The sequence below is a fragment of the Sander vitreus genome, chromosome 8 (assembly GCF_031162955.1).
Source record: "Sander vitreus isolate 19-12246 chromosome 8, sanVit1, whole genome shotgun sequence".
In the NCBI taxonomy this organism is placed as follows: domain Eukaryota; kingdom Metazoa; phylum Chordata; class Actinopteri; order Perciformes; family Percidae; genus Sander; species Sander vitreus.
In genome coordinates this window covers 30,810,118-30,835,232 of record NC_135862.1, presented here as the reverse complement: position 1 = coordinate 30,835,232, position 25,115 = coordinate 30,810,118, and the positions used below count along the sequence as shown (strand labels likewise).

General features: G+C 39.1%; 1 protein-coding gene across 6 annotated transcripts in view; it reads right to left on the bottom strand.

Annotated features, from left to right (window-relative positions):
- Window positions 1–5,228: 5,228 nt before the first annotated feature.
- The window catches only part of cbfb (core-binding factor subunit beta), a 46,814-nt gene continuing 26,927 nt past the window's right edge, over window positions 5,229–25,115 (bottom strand). For 2 of the 6 annotated variants that reach the window (XM_078257797.1, XM_078257800.1), the window contains 4 exons: window positions 21,683–21,799; window positions 21,396–21,491; window positions 19,344–19,409; window positions 5,229–9,321 (listed from right to left, as the gene is read on the bottom strand). In XM_078257797.1, coding sequence (XP_078113923.1) covers window positions 19,380–19,409; window positions 21,396–21,491; window positions 21,683–21,799 — 243 coding nt within the window. In that variant the 3' untranslated portion in view covers window positions 5,229–9,321; window positions 19,344–19,379. The remainder of the gene's footprint in view (window positions 9,322–19,343; window positions 19,410–21,395; window positions 21,492–21,682; window positions 21,800–25,115) is intronic. The other 4 variants (XM_078257795.1, XM_078257799.1, XM_078257798.1 and 1 more) reach the window with 3 other exon arrangements.

Here is a 25,115-nt window from a genome sequence, read left to right as displayed (position 1 = left end):
TTCAACTTCCTGTGTTCGACGCACGTTCTGTTGACGTGATGACGTGTTGGTCAGCTGACATCGAACAGATTTGATAAAAAAAAAAAAAAAAACTAAATGGTTTTACACTAACAACAGTTATTTAATAGTTAATTATCTTGGCAAACTATTTTATGAATAAATGTCGTTTCTTGAAAACCTTTCCTGTATTTCTAGAAGAAATAATGCTTTATAAGAAATATGTTAAATGCTGTAATATATCTTTGTAGGCTACCTTAATCCCTGACTGACCACTTTTTTCTCCATTATTTATTTCTGGTTTTATAATTTATTTTATTTGTTATTGACATCACTCGCTCAGTTGTCTCTGTTTGTTCATTGTATTCTCTTGAATATGCCTTTTTGATTGTGAAATTGTGAATATTTGAATAAAAAACTCTTTTCACTTTATTATTGTAAAAATGCTAAGGCTATAACAACACAAGCTCTCATTTTTATTTTTATTTGATGTAAGCTATGCATATGTAGGCTACTATATTTAGCCTAAATCATTTCTATTCAATTTGATTCTGTATTTACAGTGCTCCTCTGTTTCTATAGGCTAGGTTAGGCTATATATATATATATCGTATAGATATTTCAAATGTTATCCTTTTCTGATACACTGTCTGTTTTCTATATGGAATTTGAATAAAGTTTAGGTGGAAAAACCAACAAAAAGCAACATCGAAACACCAAAAAGTTATAAAGATCCTTTTACGAATAGCCTATAGCTTATTTGAGGTCAAGTCTAGTTGTTGTTGTTGTTGTTGTTTTCAAATAGGGCCTACATATACATTAGTGTTCTGTGTGAAATGAATTGTGTCTTCATCCTAAAACATGTCTGTCTGTCAGTAAGACTACAGATTAGGACATTAGAATTACAGCAGCAGCTTTTTCTATATTGTATATTTCTGAATTTGCAAATTTGGAGACTGTCCCTATAGAGCTAAGCAACCTTTGACCACAAGTGAGCTCTCTCCTTCTCAAACTTCATTCTGTAGCTCTTGACTTCTCCTCAGCAGCTATAGCTCCTCTGGAAGACATAGGGAATCATATTCAGTTTTCTTTTCTTCTCCCCTGTTCAGAGCCTACCCCTTCTCACTCAGAAGGGCCATTTTCTGATGCTTAACCTTTTCTAGCTCTCCCTTTCCCACCTCTCATTTATGAGATAGCATAGGCTATGTTCCTCTGTTTATTCCAGAAAGTTTCATGAGATATGTAAATGTATGGGTTCAGAATATATTCAGATTCAGTGCGTACAGGCCTATCATAAAACGTAGACATTTTGTACAAAAAGCACAGGTGTAAGTAATCCAATTGTTAGTGACTAAATTCCATCTAGCTGTCTCAGATTCAGCATCCTGGTGCTGTGCACGCTGGCTCACTATCATGACTTACTTGGAGCCGATGTTATTAGTAACTTTGCTTTTCCTCCTGTGACAAGTCAAAATGTCAGCTGTGAAAAAGGCCCGTTTAAGGCCCCGCATACTCACACAGGCAGCGGTGGAAGGCCTCAGATCTTTTACTTCAGTAAAAGTAGTCCACAGAGCACAGTGTAGAAATACTCAACTCAGTTACAAGTTAAAGTCCTGCAATCATTTTCTTTTTCTTAAGTAAAAGTAAAAAAAAAAAAAATATTAACATCAAAATATCCTACTTTTTTTTTTATACTTTATTGTAGTGCTTTGATATCCAGTCACATGTTATTATATGTTTTTTCCTGTTGCACTTACATTTTTTTTACAGTTTTATATTATTTAATAACACAAAAAAGAAAGAGAAAATAAATTTAAAAAAAAACAAAACACATACACTGACAACATACCGGAAAAAAAAAAAATAATAATAAAAACAATAACAATAAAATAAAAACGACATTGATATGTGTGTGTGTATGGAGGTGGAAGCACAAACTATCCTACATCAAGCCATTAAAGTACTTTTGTTATTTTGTCTATTATGTGTTTGGGATATATTTTGATTTTTATATCTTTTCTAAGCTATTCCTAGCTATGAAAGTGAGCTTTTCCATTTCTAATACTTGTTCTATTGTGTTATACCATAGATGTTTGTCTTTGTCAATCGCTCCAGTGCTGTAAGACGTAGCATATTAAAAATATTTCGCTCCTTAGCCTACTTAAAGTATCAAAACTAAAAGTATTATTATGCATGTGTTATGTATTATGCAGAATGGCACATTTCAGAATAATGCACAGGCTATTGGAATTTAATTATTAATGCATGAATGTGTTCATCATTTGCTCATTTTAATTTTAATTTATTTATTTATATATTTTATATATTATTTTAAATGCTGCTGGGTAGCTTGTAAATATCCCCCCAGGGAACCAAGAAAGTGTTATTAATATAGCCTAATAATATTATATATAATATATCATTTATTTATTGATTGTATTTTGTACTGTTATTTTCTGAATCAGCAGACTACGGTGTACTAATGCAGTGCAGTAAAAAGTGCAATATTTGCCTCTGAGATGTAGGGAGTAGAAGTATAAGAAGTAGCAGAAAATAGAAATACTCAAGGAAAGTAGCCTATAAGTATTTATGTACAGTACTTGAGTAAAGGTACTTAGTTACTTTCCACCACTGCACACAGCTGTTTGCACTTATTCTGGCTGATCAGCATTGAAGAAAGGCAGAGCTATGCTGGGAATATCGTGATGTAACCAAATTCCACACATAGTAATAATAACTATAAAAGTGCAAGTTGTTCCACTGTGACGGGAGAAACAGCACACAATGTAAAGTGACTGTGTAGCGTCTCAAAGAATAGAGCCAAATGCAAGAATTCATACATGTTTATTATGAAAAACATCCAACATTTTAAATTGAATATCTCATATTTCAGATTCCTTTACGAGAGGACAAGCTCAACCCTAAAACAGAGGGAAAGACAGACCACACACACACACACACACACACACACACACACACACACACACACACACACACAGAGGAAGGAGAAGCTTAGCGAATGTGTACAAGCCACTAAATATCACAGAGTTCTTCTTTGGATCTCTAAATAAAACCAAAGTATAAATAACTTAAACAAATAAAAAGATAAAACAGTTTTTAAAGAAAAGAAAAAAAGAAAGAAAATGTTTGTGTTTTTTGCCTTAATGCCTGCATCAAGAAATTTGAGGGATGGAGTATCAACTCAGGTGTTTACATTGGCCACCACCTAAATCATGGTAGAATGATACATTGGGGGTTTTAGTGGGGACAAGATGGTACACTGGGGTCATTTCCGAACTAAAACCTAGAAATTCCGTCTCTTGCAAATCGATCCGTCATTAATGTTTTCTTAACCTGAGCACGCTGTTTAACTCCATAGAGATATCATTGTTGATATATAGTTGAACTACAGACATGGCAGATTTCATAAGTCCACCATGGGTAGGGTTGGGCGTCGTTTTATTTTTAACAATACTGATTCCAATTCCGATTCTTCCTTTCGAGTTCTTATGGATCCTCGATTCCGGTTCTTTGAGGGGTGGCGTTGAAACGGGCCACATGCTTATTTCACAGATAAGAGGAACATTTAGTTTTCATTCAATGGTGATTTACAGTTTTACCGGGCTTTTTCAGCGTAAAAAATAAAGCCACACTTTTAAAGCTCCGCTTACTGTGCTCCATGGCTGCAACACAACAAGCGCGTGGAAGTACGGTAGCCGCTACGGAAACCAAAACTTTGGCAACGATTTGGCACCGAATCCAACGATTTGGCACCGATGATTGGATTCGAAACGATTCCAATAAAAAAACGATTACATTGGAATCGTAATTTTTGAAACGGTTCCAAATTGGAACCGGTTCTCGATGCCGTATCCCACCCATGGGTGGTGTTATTTCTAAGACTTTATCACAGAAACAGCTTGATTGGCCATCTGTATTACCGATTAATTTATGACTTACATATTTCCCAAAAAGCATACAGTGAGCCTAAACACCTGGGTGGCCATCCCAAACCGTACTGTCTCTGACTGTCCAACTACACCTCACCTCTACTTGTACTGGTTCATACCCAATGCTCTGGAAGGGCCCAGTGATCGCACCACCGTCTACACTGTCGGATTCAAAGATACCTACAACTTTCCTGGTATGTACTGCTGGGGTACGACTCCTTAAACTTTTTCTACACTGGATGAAGAATTGCTGAGACCCATGTGTCACGGGAACATAACAGCCACCGCACATGTAAATCTATACAGCCTTCCTGTGTCCCTCCACCCGCCTCACCTCCAAGTCTTTAATGCCACCTCACCACAGTGTCTCATCCCTTTAACATAACAATATCAAACTCGGCCGAGTCACAAAAATCCATCACTTTTCACACTATAGGCTCCCTCAGACAGAAAGTAAGTTTTCCATATTCTATAACAAATTAAGCACCCAGGCCAGCTGACTTTGCAGGATCAATACGCTCAGAATTTTTTTTTATTCATTTAATTACGTTTTTTTCCCCCAGTCTCCCTCCCAAATCTCTGTGGGGATAAAAATAACTAAGGCTGCCAGTGAGAAAAAGGCGCACTATGAGTTCCTGCGTGGTTTCAGCGCGATTTCATTTTTGTCTCAAATCGTAGGCATCTCTCCTTGATCTGCTAGCTGCCTGGCCCCTGAACACACCGTGAAAAAGCCCGGTCTCGGGAGACAACACAGGGGACACACAACCCCCACCCCCTCCCCCAACCATCTTGTCGGTGATTGGCTGGAACGTGGTTTGTTGTATTTTGGTGCACAGCCTGTGCCCCTAGTGTTTGTTTGACGTTTACGACCCCTGTGTCGTCTCCCGAGACCGGGCTTTTTCACGGTGTGTTCAGGGGGCAGGCAGCTAGCGGATCAAGGAGAGATGCCTACGATTTAAGACAAAAATGAAATCGCGCTGAAACCACGCAGGAACTCATAGTGCGCCTTTAATTCTCCAACGCCAGGTTATCTGAATTAATTCCTCTCATGTAGGCCGAGGATTCAGTTGTCAGGATGACAATCCTGCATTGTTTTTTGTTTGTACCCTGAGCTGGCCTGATGTTTTTTGTAAATGAGGCTGTAAGAAACTTGACAAATGTGTTACCATTGCAGCTTAAACCGTTATTCTTAGTTTTTTTTGCATCTTGAGGTCTTTTAAAACGATTTAACCTCTCTGTAGCCGGTCGGGCTGAGGTCCTGTATCATCGAGTTTTATCACATTGTTTGAGCTTTCAATTCACTTTATTTTAATTTCAACTATTATCAACAACGTTTCTTTACTGTAAAACTTCTTATGTAAAAATGTTACAAACACCCTATCAATAGATAAAACAAAAAAACAATCACCAGTTTTCTTAGCTCATGTAAAGCTCATCATAATTCTAAATAAATCAGACTGAGAAAACAGAAAAGCATAACAAACAAAAGATTTGTCTTGGTTATAAGAATTGTAATAAAACCGTTGAGTGCACTACATGTAAAGCACACTGGGAAATGAAATGAGCTTCTGGTTGCACAATAACAAAAACAAACAGGGCTTGAGTCAATCCACATTCATTGTATTTAACCCAGGGAGTGGATTTCCTAAAAAAGATTTTTTTTTAAAAACACAAATAAAAATAACATAAGAAACAATGAAAAACTAAAGCAACAAAAGTCCTCAAAACTCCCAAATTTCTGGAGATGTTTTGTAATTTTCAACTTTACATGAAATAGCCTAATGCTGCTGCTACTAATAGTTCATAACAAAGCTGAAAGATGAACAAAAATGAATACATATACGAAGGTGTGAAGTAATATAAAAAGTAAACATCATGACTTTCACACAAACAAAACGATAAAAGATAACAAAACACCATTTCATTACACTAGTGCTGTAACAGGACAGGGAATAGTATTTAGATTGCATCGAGGCTTTTACAGTGCTTTCGTGATGAGGGATATCTGGGCGATTGATCGATCAATACGTGGATTTTAACTCCATTGGATTGGTACAGTAGGCCGTACAGTCTGCCATCTGAGCCGATAAATGATTAATGTTGATAGCAATCCAGTTTTTCTTCAGTGGAAGTGGCAGAAGTTATAGATCACGCAACCGATGGTGTGTTTTTGAGCTTGTGTCTTTGCTGATATCCATTTGAATAGTAGCGTGTTATAGTAGTATGTTACCTATCAACGCTGTCTATTGAAAACCACGCAGTTTAGAAAACAAAAAGCCCTTGTCAGCGTTGCGACAATGCAATTTTCACAAACACAATGGCTTTTTAAACCGTTTATTTAGCTTACAAAATAGTAAATGTTTCTCAACCCCATACAGGAACACTAAATTCTAAGGCTATGTTTAGACGGAAACGATCTAAAGAGAATCTGCGTGCATATGGTGACGCAAAAGTGTGTGAAATTCGATGTAGTATGCACACCAGGCGGCTAGGTGGTAGTGTGAAGCACTGCCACACAACACCACCACGTGTAGAACCTTCCTTCTACTGCTCTAACCTAGTAGCGCGATACCAAAACATGGCGAAGCGAACAACAAAAGCTGACAATTTTGTCTGGACAGACGAGGAGGTGGAGTTATTGCTCCAAACAACCTTAGATTACAAAGCCATGAACGCACAACAGGGCCAGATAGACATATGGACCCAATTTCTTCAGCAGTATCCTGTACCTGGAGAGATGTAATATCCACACGAGAAAGACGCTATCTGTAAAAGTCAGATATCATCAAAGCTGAGAGACATCCGGACCAAGTACAGGCAGGCTGTGGATACCCAACGGCGGAGTGGCCATGGGCGAGTAATCACTCTATATTTCGATTTATGTAATGAAATACAGGGTGGGTCGCCAGCCACCACAACAATAGAGACTTTTGCGTTTTTACCTTTTAGACGGGAACGCGACAGTGGAGTGTTTTTAAGATTTCCACCCTGGAGGTTGGTTTCATTTTTTTGCGTTTTAAAGCCCCAAAATCGCCGTCGCCATCAAAACGAAAGGCACACCTGATACAATATTTTGTCGTTTTCACCCGCGAGCGTTGTTGTGTTACCAGGACCTTACAAAAAGTGGAGATACGTGGTCGCCATTGGACAGCGATGCTGATGATGGTTATGAAAAAGCAATAGACTTAATTCTAAAGAAAAGGGGCCAAAATGAAGGCTCTCCACCTTTATGCACTGCAGTGGTGGGGTTCATTTTTGCCACAGCCACACCAGATCCCAAGTCCACCTGGGTGACACATCCTGGTTAAATAAAAAAAAAGATGTGTTTGTGCTTTGTCGAGCACCATACTGTTTGGGGCCACGGCAAGAGCACACCTACATTTGGCTTCACAATGACATAGCCTTGAATCACCCAGTTATTCCTTATCAAAGCGCTGTAAAGCGAGTGCTCTCCCGAGAACATAGGTAGGCCTGCGTTTGGTTTCATGCATATAAAGAAAATCCATGTGGAAAACAAGTCTGATTGTATCACATAGTGCAAAACCCCTCAGAAGACAGAGGACGTCTGATTCCCCTCACCCCTCCCCCTCCCCCAAACCAAAAAAAACACCATTTTCAGATTGCTTCCAGAGCCAAAGATATCAGACTTTGTAGCAGTTTTCTTTGTTAACCGTCACGCCTCGAGGTTGTTGCTACATATTTGAACCCGTGATTCTGTAGTCACGGGCATCTCACCATTGTAATGTTTCAAAGAGATCATGAATATTATAGTACAGCAAACACTTCTTAATACCACAACCTGACATAATTCTCTCCGAATGCTTTCCTCCCACCTGACCACTTTTAAACGCGACTCACTTTCCCCTTCCTTCATCCCCTTCCATCCTTCCCTCCATCCCTGCGCCCCCTCCCCCTCCCTCCCTTTCCAGCAATGTGAACTTTGGTCTAAGAAAACAGCAGGTTTCAGGAAGTGAGCTAGGTATAGTTGGGGTTAACAAGCGCATGTTCACAAATGTGAAGTGTTGCACAACAGTGAACAGTGCAGACACAATGCTTTTCTTTTCCTTTTTCACAGACTGTCAACACCCCACTTTCGATGCATGCTCTTCTGGTAATCCTGACCAATGAGCCCCGACCGTCACCCTGAGCCAAACAAATCTTTCTTTTCTCGGCTCCTTCCAGCTTCTATCTTTCCTCTTACTCCCATCATTACAGGTAATGGCATCTACACCCCCTTACAACCCCTCTCGCATCTTAACCATTAATAGAAAATATACTTTTGGTAGCCTACTTGAATCTGACTCTAACCATCAGATCATTTAAGACCTGGACAAAGTCTTTGAATGATTTGATCTCTACTTTATATATCTGAAATACTCATTTGACTCAAAAAAAACACCCAACCTAATCTCTGGATGTGTCACATTTGCAATATAATGCTAATTTAACAGCTCATGTTCCATCCTCTGTATTTAAATACATTCCACTACTTTTTGCCCAGGTCTGCGTTCTCACTCTGAACTCGTAAACTACGGACGCTTGGACAGTGGCTGTCAGCGTCAGATACGACGCAAAAAGCACCCTTCAGCGTGTTTGTAGAACGCACCGGGAAGAGCAGCAACAGTAGCGAGTAGAATGAAAGCCCGAAAATCCGCACAGGGAGGTTGGTTGGGGTGATGGATGAGTCAAACAACACAGGGCTTTCACCCAGGAGACCGGGGTTTGTGTCCTGCGTGTCACGTTTCCTAAACCCAACCGTTGCGTTCTTCTTTTCCTAAACCCAACTGTCCCGTTCTTGTCCCGTGGGTCATGGAAACGTACCTTTTTATAAGCCCACCCACGATCTTTCCCTAAACCTAACTGCGTCAAAAGTGACACCAATAGTCCCGACCCAGCGCGTTTAGATGTGACGCTAAAGGAGACTTTTAGCGTCAATAACAACGCCAAAGGCACCTGACCAAGCGTCCGTATTTTACGCGATGGGAGTGAGAATGTGTCCTTATTTCTGTTACTCCTTCTATTTCAGGGCTTGGTTCACTTTCAATTCAATCAATTCAGGAAGTTGATTTTCTTCTACATTTAAATATGTCAAAAATGTTTGGCGTGTGAAAACGATCATATCAAACCTGTTAGGAAATATCGGTGAACAATTGGTCAACAATTGCAGTTTCAGTTGACTTTTTTTTTTCTTTTTTTCCAGTTGATTGTATTAAAAGTGAATGGACAGCCAGCCCTGTCTTTTTTTTTTCTTTTTTTCTTTTTTTTGTGGTTCTTCCATCCTTCCACTACTTCCTCTTCCTCCTCAGCGCATCTTGTGTTCGACGTCAGCGTTGGCCATGTTTGAGCCAGGGCTGGGGTCCTGCTGTCGTCTGGACTGGGGAGAGAGAGGGATGAGGGATGAAAGAGGGGGAGAAGGGGGAGAGAGAGAGAGAGAGAGAGAGAGAGAGAGAGAGAGAGAGAGAGAGAGACATGGAGAGAAGGCCATGGGAAAGAGAGCGAGAAAGGGATCAGAGAGAAAGAGACAATACATTAAGTACAGTTGTTCAAGTATGAACAGGTGTAAATACATATTGGTAACACTTGAACATCACTTTAAACTTGTTTATATGAACAGACGCACACTTATATAGGATTACAACTATAATATACTGTTTTATGAAGTATCTACTGTTTACACACCAGTTATGAATCCTTTATAGGAGCAGGTGGGTATAATCTGAGCGAAGAACAAAACTTAAGAGCAACTCTAAAAAGTTTGTGCATCACATACATGTGTGGGGTGAGTTTGTGCAATGGTTTGGACCAGGTGCTAAAACATTGTACAAACATCATAAAGTTTAAAAAGTTGTATGAAAACACTTTATTAAAAGGATATGAGGATGAAGAGAACTGATTGTGAGATTTGGGTTAATATACTGATTGTACTGGGGTGGGTGATGGGGGTAATGGGTTGTTTGGTGCAAAATGTAAAAAATGTTTGTATATATATATATATATATATATATATATACATATATATATAGTATGCATATTTGTTATCTTGCTATGAATATATAATATAAAATATATGACATACATATACAGAATATATACTCTATACAGGAACTATTTAAAGAAAAATAACAAGCTTTGGCTTCGTCCCGCTCCTTTTCGGACAGATTGACATTCAACATATTGTTGAACATAACACTTTATAGATATTGTTTTTCCTTTTGGTGTGTTGCTACGCACTTATTGTGTTTTTATATTTTATTTTATTGTTATTGTTTTGTTCAAAATAAAAAAGAAAGAAAGAAAGAAAGAAAGGTAAAATTGTTGACAAAATAAACACTTAAAGGTGCAGTAGGTAAGCTTTATAAAACTAACTTTCTGTCATATTTGCTGAAACTGACCCTATGTTCCAGTAGAACTACATGAAGCAGGTAATCTGGCTCCTCTGGCACCACCTACAGCCTGTAGTGCGATTTGCAAAAATCCACAGCTCCCTGTTCAGATGCACCAATCAGGGACAGGGGGGGGTGTCTAACTGCGTGTCAATCACTGCTCATGCACATGCATTCATTCTCCCTTGTGGGGGGAGGGGCTTAGGAGTCCGTTTTGGGCTTTACCTGAAAGGGGGGAGGGACTGAGAAGTTGTCAATGTTTAAATTCTTTGGCTAAGTCCTGGATCATCACAATCCTACCTACGGCACCTTTAAGGCCTTTTATCTGCTTACAACAACTCCATGTTACAAACCATTTATTCATTGTTTATTTACTGCTTATAAATGCTATACATGTAGGTGAGTTAAGATAAAATGTCCAAGGTAGGGCTGGGCAATACATCGATATTATATTGATGTGGATATATGAGACTAGATATCGTTTTACATTTTGGATAACCTAACATCGTAATATGACACAAGTGTTGTCTTTTCCTGGTTTTAAAGGCTGCATTACAGTAAAGTGATGTCATTTTCTGAACTTACCAGACTGTTGTAACTGTTCTATTATTTGCCTTTACCCACTTAGTCATTATATCCACATTATTGATCATTATTTATCAAAAATCTCATTGTGTAAATATTTTGTGAAAGCACCAATAGTCAACCCTACAATATCGCCGCAATATCGACATCAATGTATTTGGTCAAAAATATCATGATATCTGATTTTCTCCATATGGGCCAGCTCTAGTCCAAGGGTTTGGAAGGTAACCAACAAGAACCCAAATGTGAAAACAACTGTACTTAGTTAATCTACCACTACAGGCTGATGTGGGACAAAAAAAGAAAAAGAAAAATGAAGTTGCAGTTCCACAAACTGTCACTAGAGGAGGCCAGAGACCTCTATAGCACGACACAACTCAGCTGCTCTTTATACGCTTTACTAATGTTGGTATTTTAGTCAAGGTAGCAGACAGACAGAGAGACAGACAGACAGAGAGACAGGCTGTCTGACACAGATAAACACGCACACACACACACACACACACACACACACACGCACACACACACACACACACATTCAGATACTGTAGGCACATGTGCACAGTCTCGCAGATACAGCAAATCTGCACTAATTTTTTCACCACAATCACACACACGTATGCACACGCACATGCATGCAGGCGCATGCGCACGCACGCACACACACACACACACACACACAGCGTGGAACATTAGGTCATCATTAGAAACCATCAGTATGACAAGACTTTTACATATATTTCATGACTGGTGTGTTTGTAAGCATGTGGCACGATCTGCTCCTGCTGTAATACTCGTGGTTATATGTTTACACTTAAGTGATAGCTCGGTGGAATTGCAAGGGAGGTGATAAAGTGTGAGGGAGAGGTGAGGCATAGAGCAGAGCAGACAGAAATGCAGACAGAGATAGTAAAGGGGTTGCTTAGTTCAACTGGAATGTAGTTTGTGTCATCTCAATGACTCACCGTTATAGCAACATACACACAGTCACATGCACACACACATACATTATGTCATTCTACCATTTTGACTTCTTACAGCCAGACTGACTCCAGTTTCGGTCTGTCTCCTCTGGGAAGCTTTCTGTTGCTTTAACAAAACTGCTGCTATCAGATATATACATCTATATTTACAAAAAAACTCAACTCTTAATTGTTGGATCTTGCAGAATTGTTGATATCATTTTTAAAAGTGATTTACATTTGATAGGATGCAGCTTTTCCTGGTTTTAAAGGCTGCATTACAGTAAAGTGATGTCATTTTCTGAACTTACCAGACTGTTGTAACTGTTCTATTATTTGCCTTTACCCACTTAGTCATTATATCCACATTATTGATCATTATTTATCAAAAAATCTCATTGTGTAAATATTTTGTGAAAGCACCAATAGTCAACACTACAATATCGCCGCAATATCGACATCAATGTATTTGGTCAAAAATATCATGATATCTGATTTTCTCCATATGGGCCAGCTCTAGTCCAAGGGTTTGGAAGGTAACCAACAAGAACCCAAATGTGAAAACAACTGTACTTAGTTAATCTACCACTACAGGCTGATGTGGGACAAAAAAAGAAAAAGAAAAATGAAGTTGCAGTTCCACAAACTGTCACTAGAGGAGGCCAGAGACCTCTATAGCACGACACAACTCAGCTGCTCTTTATACGCTTTACTAATGTTGGTATTTTAGTCAAGGTAGCAGACAGACAGAGAGACAGACAGACAGAGAGACAGGCTGTCTGACACAGATAAACACGCACACACACACACACACACACACACACACACACACACACGCACACACACACACACACACACACACTCAGATACTGTAGGCACACGTGCACAGTCTCGCAGATACAGCAAATCTGCACTAATTTTTCACCACAATCACACACACGTATGCACACGCACATGCATGCAGGCGCATGCGCACGCACGCACACACACACACACACACACACAGTGTGGAACATTAGGTCATCATTAGAAACCATCAGTATGACAAGACTTTTACATATATTTCATGACTGGTGTGTTTGTAAGCATGTGGCACGATCTGCTCCTGCTGTAAAAAAAAATAAAAATACTCGTGGTTATATGTTTACACTTAAGTGATAGCTTGGTGGAATTGCAAGGGGGGCGGGGGGAGGTGATAAAGTGTGAGGAGAGGTGAGGCATAGAGCAGAGCAGACAGAAATGCAGACAGAGATAGTAAAGGGGTTGCTTAGTTCAACTGGAATGTAGTTTGTGTCATCTCAATGACTCACCGTTATAGCAACATACACACAGTCACATGCACACACACATACATTATGTCATTCTACCATTTTGACTCCTTACAGCCAGACTGACTCCAGTTTCGGTCTGTCTCCTCTGGGAAGCTTTCTGTTGCTTTAACAAAACTGCTGCTATCAGATATATACATCTATATTTACAAAAAAACTCAACTCTTAATTGTTGGATCTTGCAGAATTGTTGATATCATTTTTAAAAAGTGATTTACATTTGATAGGATGCAGTGGTTCCCGAAACCGAAGTACTCCCAAATATTTTTGACTTTGTCTAACAGGTCTGCTAAATGAGCATCTCCACTTTGTCTTTTCTTTCCTGTCAAATCTGTCCGTTTTGTCCTTTCCTTGTTGCTATAGCATCAGAGCAATCTTTTTTTTTTCTTTTGTCCAAATGAATCTGATTCATACACAGCAGACATTTTGACTTGTCATAGCAAGAAAAGCACAGGTGGAACTAATAACAATGACAGTTCACTCCATTGCTCTAACTAATCAATACAGAGAACTACAGCATATGATGTCAAAATCAAAGTCAGAGAAAAAGGAAAACCAGACGATTTCTTACTTATTAAACATACCTGTTTACAATTTATAATATCAGTCACATGCTATTGACTTAAAATACATTCAGATGATTGACGTGGACACGATTGAAATATAATCTACAACAAATTCTATACAAGCCAGCCTGTAGAAATGTTAACCCAGATGGCTTGAGTTTAAGAGGTAAAAAAAAAGAAGAAAATATCCACTGTTTTCACTTAGCACTGTTGCTGCTGCATCATAGCCGTTGTGTAGTGTTTGTCTTTGTAGAAAGGAGTGGTCTTTGCTAATCATAAGGGCAGGAGAGCTTTCTGTATTGATCTACATACAGATGGAAGCCTGCTGGGCCACTATAGGCTGCTTAACCACAACTCAATACTGGAGAGACTGTGTGTGTGTGTGTGTGTGTGTGTGTGTGTGTGTGTGTGTGTGTGTGTGTGTGTGCGTGCGTGTTGGTGTGTGTGTGTGTGGGTGTGCGTGTGTGTGTGATTGTGATGACAAAATTAGTGCAGATTTGCTGTATCTGCGAGATTGTGCACATGTGCCTACAGTATCTGAACGTGTGCGTGCGTGTGTGTTTGTGTGTGTGTGTGTGCATGTGTGTTTGTGTTTGTGTGTGTGTGTGTGTGTGTGTGTTAGTCAAAGCAGGGGGTCTGATGGCGATCAATACTAATGATATATTAATGCTTTCAGTGCCAGCTCATCATTCACCACCAAATCTCTTTCTGCTGAGCACGTGGAGAAGTGTACGTGTGTGTGTGTGTGTGTGTGTGTGTGTGTGTCTGTGTGTGTGTTGAGTTAAAAGGTGCATTTCTTCTCTAACTATTGCTTCTCCATCCATCATCCTGACAGGAACCTTCTGACCTTGAATGACTGGAATATCACTTCTTTTGGATAAAAAAATGTGTATCTGCCAAAATGACAAGGCTTCAGGAATTGAAGGGGAAACCGCTTTATATTCTGTGAGCACCCAGTGGAAAAAAAGACATCACTGTTTTTCGGCTGAGCTTTACTGTAAGGAAACCTACTCAACCCAATAAAATAAAATAGAGTGACAAGTTTCCCCGACAGCAATTTTGAAATGTTATCTTTATTGCTCACATAATCAATCTCAATCTCATAATTTATTACAATAAATATAAATAAATGTAATCTACAGCTCCTGATCACCTTAATAATCTTCCTTATTCTGGGTTGGAGTGATATTTAAGTAATGATTTATACTAATAATGATTTATGTTTTCCCAGATTGAGATATTGGCATAAGATGGTGACTACCACTTATGATGACTTCAGTCTAAATATCATACGTCAGTCAAAGTGTATGCTCCAAATATGTAAATTATACTGAAATGTTGTTCAAATAGTAAATGCATGAGTAAAAGCATGACAAATGCATACCTACAATACAGTATAACTGCATTCCAGCCCCTTTATCCCATGCCTTGCCTTACTTAACTCCTCCATATGTCACATGTTTCTCTCTTGCTCTCTCTCTGCTGTTCTCTCTCACCCACTATCGGTTGTGCTGCGCTTCTGCATTTCTGCTTCTCTGCCTGCTTATTTATTATTGCTTTGCAACAGAAGAAATGTTTCTTCTATATTTGACTGTAAATATAGGTGGAATCATTTCATTTAACTTCATACTATGCAACAAATACAAAAAGGAAACACCATCACAACACACATTTAGTGACTTCTGGCTTCCTTTTTCTCTCTGACAGAAAGACAGAAGTTAACAGTACAGGCAGATAACTAGATGGCCAAAGGAGAGGTGGAGTTCAGACCACAGAAATGCAGAGGCTGAATCTGTGGAGCTATTCAGCAATGCTCGTCACACCCTCAGAAACAGCTAGGAGCACATCTGCAAGATCCCACTGCTGTTTCAAACTATCTTAACTCTAAAATTTGAGTCATGTGCACATTGTGTTATGAAACTAATTTTGCAACGGCTTCTCTTATCCTTTGCAAGACAATAGGAGTATTTTAACACGCATTGAATTGTTAAGGATTTGTTGTGCACAATCTATTGCTTATTACATTTCTGTATTGCCAATGTTCTGTTGAATAACATTCTTACTGTACGCTTTGAAATCACGTCCAAGCAGAGCTGCAGAGCAAGCCTTTATCAGTTGGGATTTCCCAGCAAATGATGTTAAAAGCATACGCATAAATACAATCTGATGTGACATAAGAAGAACTTCTTCAGAGCTATTAGATTCAAACTTATTTTGTCTGGTATATATGCTCTATCCACAGAGAGAGAGAGAGAGAGAGAGAGAGAGAGAGAGAGAGAGAGAGAGTGTGTGTTTGTGTGTGTGGTTTCTTTGGCATTTTGATTGCCTTGCATTCGTCAGAAATTGCAGAGAGTAAAGTGAATGCAAAGAAACGAGCACACAGCCAGCGGTGGCAAGAGATAAAAACAAAATGTTTGAGGGCCACAGTTAAATTGCTTTAACGTGCCGCTGCAGCAACATAAAACGACAAACAACACACACTAAAACAGTATCTCACTTGTTTTTTTTTTTTTTGCTCGTCCTTATTTCCTCTTGGGCTGTAGGCCACCACATATACAGTATTTGTAACTGTTTTGAGAAATGCCCTCATTCTCTGTCCAGGTTAAATCTGCCCACAGAGCACCTGTAAAGTTCACTAATTCAAATGTTATATCTCTCAGCTTCTAAGAGTCTTGTCATTAATGTGAGGCTGTCAGACATTCAGCAGAGAAATCCCTGCACCCAGCCGATGGTTGACAATAGCTACAGTTAGGCCCGGATTAACACAGTGTGGTTCTTCAGGGTGACCACACTTAAAGTGCCCAACTCCTCCCACTTTACACCTAAAACAGTCACTAAGGGTATAAAGTCCATAGATTGGCAGTTTTGCCTCAATCAAGTATTTTTTCTTCTTCAAATTTCACATTTTCACATTATTACTTGCCTGTAGTGTGTTTTTAGTCAGGTAGGATCTTTTATATATTTTTTTATCTATTATTATAGATGTATTATTATATCGTTCTGCAGTGGAGGGACAGAATTACAATAAGGGGATTCCTTTTCCTTTTTTTTTTTTTTTTTACACAAAAAGACTATTATTAGATTATGTGGAGCCAGGACTGTGGATGTTTTCAGTAGGCTACATTGCTTAAATAAGGGAACAGAATGTACATATGTGAGCATTGTTTATAAATTGATTTCTAAAATGTTATCTTCTCCTGTAAAGCTACATTTGGTAACTTTTATAAAAAAATATTCTATATTTTTTTTTTGTCATATTTGCTCAAACTGTCACTATTTGTTTTCACAGGTGATCTGTTAAAAAATAAAAATAAAAAATAAAATCACGTTCCTCTGGCTCTTCCTGGTGCTCCTAGAGGCATAAGGAAAACAACCAATCAGAGCCCAGGAGTCTCTAATGTCAATGGCCACTCGTGAACTGCCTAATGTCATGTCCTACTGTCAGAATATTAGAGTTGCAAAGATTAATCGATTAGTTGTCAACTGTTAAATTAATCGCCAACTATTTTAATAATCGATTGATTGGTTTGAGTCATTTTTTTCTAAAAAGAAAGCAAAAAATGATCTGATTCCAGCTTCTTAAATGTGAATATTTTCTAGTTTTCTATAGTTTCTTCTCTCCTCTATCTTTGAGTTGTGGACAAAACAAGACATTTGAGGACGTCATCTTGGGCTTTGGAAAACACTGATAACAATGTGTCACCATTTTCTGACATTTTATAGACCAAACAACTAATCCATTAAGAGAATGGAGAAAAAAAAAATCAACAGATGTAAAATAATCGTTAGTTGCATCCTTACAGGATTAGTGTTAATTTCGTCAGACGAGACGAGACTAAACAGTTCGCCAACGGACGTTTTTTCCACGACTAAGACGAGACGATGACGAGACTGCGCCAATGTCCAGAAACGCTGACCAAGACTAAATGAACATGCATTATTGTGGACGAAAAAAGACGAGACTAAAATGTTTTGCATAAAATAAAAACTAAGATCAAACCTCTCTTCATTTTCGTCTACAATCGTCACTACTTTTTCATCATGAGATAGAATATTCAGCTATTGCGCCTTCAAAATATTCCGAATGGGTTTGTGCTGTTGCTGCCAGCCTGTGGCTGCAACACGAAACGACACGGAGCAAGAACACAACACCCGTAGACAGTAGCGAACACCAGAGATTTCTGCCAGAGCGACGAGCGCCGACGCTTTTTCTGTGTATACTTATTTTATTTCTGCTCTGAACAGAAAAAAAATGAGACACAAGGCAACCAAAAACTGTTTTAAAAACCTTTGTAACTTGTCAGTCGCAGTCTGTTTGACCCCCAGCTTTTGAATTGTGTTTCAAAATAAAATACTCTTCAGAACAACTTCATCATTTGTGAATGTGTCTCTTAAATCAGAGAACCAGACATGTTGCATTCAACAAAAATCATTCAACAAGTGTATTTTGTCAGGTAATTATGACACGTGTGTGAAACACTATTTGACTGAAATGGTTACCAGGAATAATCTCAGAAATCATTTTTATAATAACAAAAAAATAATATACGTTTTAGACAAATGTTTTGACTAAAACGTGACTAAGATATATTGAGTTTTCTTTTGACTAAAACTAGACTAAAATGACGAGACTTTTAGTCAACTAAAACTTGACTAACAAAATAAAGATATGTGAATGACTAAATATGACTAAAACTAAGAAGGACATTTGGCGCAAGACTAAGACTAAGACTAAATAAAAAAATAGGTGACAAAATGAACACTACACTACAGGATGTAGAGACACAGCAAATATGACAAAACGTTTTGGGACATAACTGAGCATTGGAATGGCCTTTATGGTCTAGAACCGCGACGGGATAACGCTGGCACCTATATTGATTCAGCAGGAGACACAGAGTTTTCTTTCTTTTTCTCTGATAACCTCAGGGAGGAAACACGAGATCAGTCCGATGGAAGAGGACCTTCTATAAACGCCTCTCTTTCTGTCTTTCTGTTCCCCTCATCTGTGCTGCTCTCACCCCTCTGTTCCTGCCTTCCTATCTTTCTAATTTATGCAGGACCAAAGCTGTGGTAGGTCTTGATGATATGTGTGTGTGTGTGTGTGTGTGTGTGTGTGTGTGTGTGTGTGTGTGTGTGTGTGTGTGTGTGTGTTTGTGTGCAAACTAGCTATGAAATGGTTACATCTTGCTGTTTCCGTCTCTCACGCCATACATGCATTTAACAAGCAGGAGCAGATAAGACATAAATAAAGTGCATGCATATTCATAAACAGACGCACCAAACAAACACACATACGTGAAAAATAAAAACACAGACAGCTTCCTGTGGTTACACACAGAAAATAAGAGAATGCACATACATAAATGAAACAGGTGGACGCATACACGCGCACACGCACACACACACACACACACACACACACACACACACACGCGCGCGCACACACACACACACACACACACACACACACACACACACACACACACACACACACACACACATATGCACACACACAAGGTGGTTTAGTGCATGACAGTGTGATTAATGTTGAGAAATGAAGGACACAGACCCTGTTCTTTTCTGCTGGCTGTCTGTCTGTGTGTCATCAGTCCCAGATTTTAGAAACCACAGGGTCCTAAAAAATAAACAATTTGGGGTTCATTCGTAACTTCGTCATCTTCGGAAGGATTCCATTGATCTCCCCAAAGCCTTGCTGGGAAAGTGAGTTTGTTTCAAGTGGTAAAAGGTTCTGTGTGTGTGTCTGCGTGTGACATTCAAAGTGACAGCGTATACATTTGTAAATCTGAATTTGTGTACATGTAAGACACTGCAAACAAACGTGTACATGATGATAATTCAGTGAACAAAACGCAATTTAAGAACAGATCTCCAGCAATCAGGAATGTTTCTGGAATGTGCATTTCGATTGCATTTGCTGATGTTTTTTTTTGGGGTTGATCAAATTGAAGTTGTTTTGTAGTAAATCAACTACTTTCCCTTCAGAGGCTTTTGGTACACCTGACAAAACTGAATCAGTCATTCAAAAGTTGAATAATATCAAATCAAATAAAGTATCAGATTAGATTTATCGTCAAACTGATCATGCACTAAACCTATGATTCAAACTGTAAACATATCATTTAAATGAAAATATTGCAAAATCATACAACCACACATCACACAACCCTAAGCCATCCCAAGCACTAAGCAAAGAAAAACCAGACTGGAAATTTGACTCTGTGGCTGTGATAAAATGGTCTTTCATCTTCCCTAAACACCAATCAATATAGTTTTACAGATTACAGAATTATGGCAAATGCAGAACCATTTTAGGGCAAAAGATTTTGCTAAAAGATGTACCATTAATCTCTGAAACAAAGTATCTACAAGTTTATTTACTCTACATTTTAGAGTGCCAAATCATTTTTGGTATGGTTCGTAAGCAAGACAGTACAAACTGTCCTATTACAGTTACGGCAGTTTCGATGATGCTTGCTTGCTTGCTCTATGAATTTATAAATCTGAAAATACCATTTGCAAATTTCCAGTTGGGTAGGTCTAGCCTAGCAAAAGCCAGCAAACATGACATTTCACGTTCACGGTGGTCTGCCAAGAAAGGACTCAGACATCAACATGAGCCCTAGTTTCTACACAAGGGCCGCATGAATCAGCTACCTGCTTGAATGTCTGTTGTCTTTGAAACTTTGAAACTGAAAAAACCAAAAATATCATAGCATCTTTTGTGGAAATGTCTCAAATTTGGGATTAAAAAAAAAAAGTCAAAAATGCATGCTGAATCATGCTTTACTTTTCATTCACAGTGGTTACTTCACACGGTAATTTGACATTCTTGTATTTGATGACCTCCAGTGATGAACAAGTGTACTCGGGGTGTGGCCAATGAATAATCACTGTTGGGTGCAATAGAGCACACCCAACAGTGAGTACGTTTACATGCACACAATTATTCCACTATTATTCCGAATATGACAATATTACCAATTTGATACGGGTCATGTAAACAGCATATTCCGTTTGGATGTTCCGAATAAGGCCTTTGCCGGTATTATTCGGGTTTTAGAGGCATTCTTTGAACATGTATACAGCAGATTCCGAATATGTGTCTAAATAAGGGTTTTTACTGCAGCTTACGGGCTGTTTATGGCTTACAGTCAACTCTGTGTGTTGCTATGGTTGTTGTACCACCGGTGGAAAAAATCCTATTTTGCACAGCTGCATGTAAACAGGAATGATAGTGGAATATTCACTTTCATTAGCCATGTAAACAGCTTTAACAACGGATATATTGTCTTTTTCGGAATTAGGGCTAAAACTGGAATAATATGTGCATGTAAACTTAGTCATTGATGATGGTTGTGGTCAGAGGTGCAACGGACGTAAAGCGAAACAATGCGTTTCAATGTGGTGTTAAGTTTACTCTTAAAGTAGTGGCTGATGAGAGTCAGGAGGGTGGAAACTCATCTGTAAACCCCGGTGTAAAGGTAGAACTAATTTTGTCTTTACAGTTGGAGCTACACTGTCCAATAAAGGTCCACTTGTCTTTATGATGGCAGACCAGCATCGGCCCTCTATAAACAGCAGCATCACAGGGCCCTCTCACCTCCAGATCCTCTCTGTGTGATCGGTCTCTGTCTTCAAAGTCTCTGGTTCTGCGTCGAGCCTCTTCAAATGCTGCCTGGGCCAAAGCATCCTCCTGCTGCACGCACGCACGCACGCACACACACACACACACACACACACACACACACACACACACACACACACACAGAGTGAGGTTAGTTTAAACAAGACAGAGACAGGGATATGGCTTCAAGTCCGACGGAGTGTTTTTTTCTGTGAGCACACATTAGAATGCATCACTCTGTCTGTATACATGTGTTGTGTTACCTGCGCCCTCTCTTCATCATACTCCAGGAATCCCATCCCATCCAGCCGCTGTAGGTCAATCCAGCCTTTCCAGATCACACACACCCCGTTCAAGATCATGGGAGCCTTTAAATAGACCTGGAGAGAGAGAGAGAGAGAGAGAGAGAGAGAGAGAGAGAGAGAGAGAGATTAATGCCAGCAGCAACAATGAACTGTATTTTCAGTACAGTTTAAGCATTTGTTCAGTATTTTGTTGTGTCATAGAAACATGTGTCCTGTGTGAGACTTGACAATTGTTTTAAGTTCCTCTGCTGGTAATGTTTAAAACCAGCTGATGCTCAGTAACTCTAAGGCTAAGCTACATGGAAAATAACAGTGATCAACAAAAAACAAGAAGACGATTGATTCTACATTAGCCTTGTGAAGGAGCAGCAGCTTAATATGACCTGGAGTTACACTCAAAATTGCAATTCTTAAATGTGGAACCGTCAGCTGTTTTTTTTCCAGAATAATAAAAAGCTCTGTGTTAGGGAGATGGTGGCCTCTCCTTCCTTCCCCCGCTATTACTGCTGTGAAAGAGGAAAAACCACCAACTACGTCAAAACCTTCCCAGTACAATTGAGTGTTGGACTAGTAAATCACACACACACACACACACACACACGCACACGCACACGCACACGCACACACACACACACACACACACACACACACACAGATGTGTGCATGTGCGCTGAGGTTAGTGTGTTTCCATGAGTGTGACATGTGTACCAATCTGTGTATGTTTTTGTGTGTTCGTTTGCTGCTGCAGGATGCCAATCCTGTTTAAGGGGGAAACTAAGTGTTTGTATTGGACTAAGTGGACAAAATGTGATCCAAAATAAATATATGCCAAAAAAACATTTATTCTTTTTGTCATTTTTGTGCGTGTTGTTCATTTGCATGGCCATTGCCCGGGGTCTGCGACTTAGTCAATGGCTTTACTCACTACACTGGCAGGTAAAATATCACTGGTATTTTATCCTGGGATAATGACCTTATTTATGTATTGAAAGTAAATGTAATGTGGCTTCAGTTCTCACGTGTCTGTGAGAGGGAGAACAGGATAGTGGGGGGAATAGGAAGGTAAATATGGTGCAGAATTAGAAGAATTAGATGTGAGAACTTCTTCAAAAATCAGAACTTTCTGATGTTAAATACAGTTTTTCTCAATCGCTTTGGCGCAATCGTCAAATTGTATGAACATTAGGTCAGTTGTTCACATGACTGTAGTCATTTGTCATTGCTTTGGCATTGACATTGACAATGACAATGCATTGAGTAAGCCTTGCAGATCAAAACAGTTTGCATTAATTTGCTAATAAATCATCTTATTCTTAAATGTAACTATACACGTTCATTGTTTGAATACCTACATGCATAATAAAGCAAGCAACAATCACAATAACCTGTCTCCTATATATTAGGTACATAAGGTATTTGGTTTTGTTGTTAAAGATGTCAGATGAATAGACTAAGAATATACTGTATGGGGAACAATACAATGTCCTTACAATTTAGAGCAACCAAACACAGACAGGTGACAGGTGAGGATATCATAGCAGATTGCTGGAGGGGGGCTGCGTCATGCCAAAAGATTTTCCCTTTTAGCATTGCAAGGGAGAATATCAGGTGTGATGTGGATAAAATGTTGTGGCCTGACAGAGAGGAGATTGGATGAGCCTTGAGGTTGATACATTTGCAGCATATTTTCTTTTTTCTTGCACATCTTGTACAACAGTTCCTGATAAAATTTCTGTTGTATATCTTTTTTTCTGTACAAGCTTCCTTTGTGTATTTGTGGTTGGCTGGTGTGTACATACAATGAGAAAGTATAGTGTGTGCCATGGCGGACATCAATACTTTTCAGCTGCCTAAATATTCATTGTTAGCAACTGGACAATATTACAGAGGGTAACTATCACACTTTCAGAGCCTACAGTGTCATTTGACGAGATGTCTTTGGATTTTGACTGTCTTGGTCTAAGCAATTATAAAGGAACCTTTTTGTTTTGTGGCAATGATTTATTCATTGATGGATTTATTTATGTAATTTTTATAATTATTTAGTGTGTGTTATTTATTTTGATTGAGTTATCACCTTTTGCGATCACATAGATTGATGTGCTGAATGTACCACGTGGTGTGAGGATTGAAGTTTTGACAATTTTAAGTTTGTTTCAGTAAATGTGCCAAAGCGATTGAGAAAAACTGTAAAGGCACAACACACAGCAAGTTAACCCATGCAGCTATTTAAGTAACAGTCTGTCTTTATGCATACAAATATCCATCCAATTCACTCCAAGCAGCTTATTTTGTGTGAAAAGTACCCTTTGGAGACACTAAAGAGCCCGATATTTTCCTCAGGAGTTGGTGGAGACCAAAACGGAGGTAAAAGACGAGTGAATATTGGACATTTGTCAGGGGGCCAGAAACCATATTCCAAATGAATGCTAATGTTTCTCCATATCTGCTGAGTGAGAAAATACGCATACACACACAGTCTTACCTCAACCCCTAACCCTAATGCTTTGAATAGGCTTTTAAAGAGAGATGTATCTTGTCTTTCAGCCAAAAACTGATGCAAACTTGATAAAGCCTGATACAATAAATGTGGAATTTGCTTTCTTTCAATAAACTATTCTTTGTCTCTTCCTCTTCTTGTCCTTCTTTCCCATAACACTGATTTCGATGAGGAAGAGACAACAGATGCAGTGAAACACAGACAATCTGTTTTTCCCAGGGTAGAATGTTTTTAGGTGGTATTTTTATCTGAGTAAACAAGTATTAAGGAATACATTTACAAAATCAAACACTCCCTCCCCAAACCCACACATACACAGAGATGACTGGATTTTCTGTGTGACACTGGGCAAGCTCCACGTTCCTGCATTTTTACTCAGGCTATTTTTGGACAGCCTCTCACAGGGACCTCTTTTACCACAGCTACCCACACTGCACCGGGGTTTCAGGGGAGACCGCACTCCAAGAGACTGTGGGTTTTTGTGTTTATTCGAGTGAATGTTTTTCTCTGTGTGTGTGTGTGTGTGTGTGTGTGACAAAAGTGTGAGAGAAAGATGGCTTCCACATATGTAGGCCTGCATGGTGCTTTTAAAAGAAAGCTTCATTTGGCTTGACAGGGAAAACGTGTGTGTGTGTGTGTGTGTGTGTGTGTGTGTGTGTGTGTGTGTGTGTGAGTGAGGGGAAAATATGTAGAAACGGCCCAACCACAGACTTCCTCTGAGAAAGAACCATTTCAACCCCCACATCCATTTGCTAGCACACACACACACACACACACACACACACACACACACACACACACACACACACACACACACACACACACACATGAAGGAGGAACTCTCACACACTGTAGCACACTGTGAATATGAAAAGGAACATGAAATGCAGT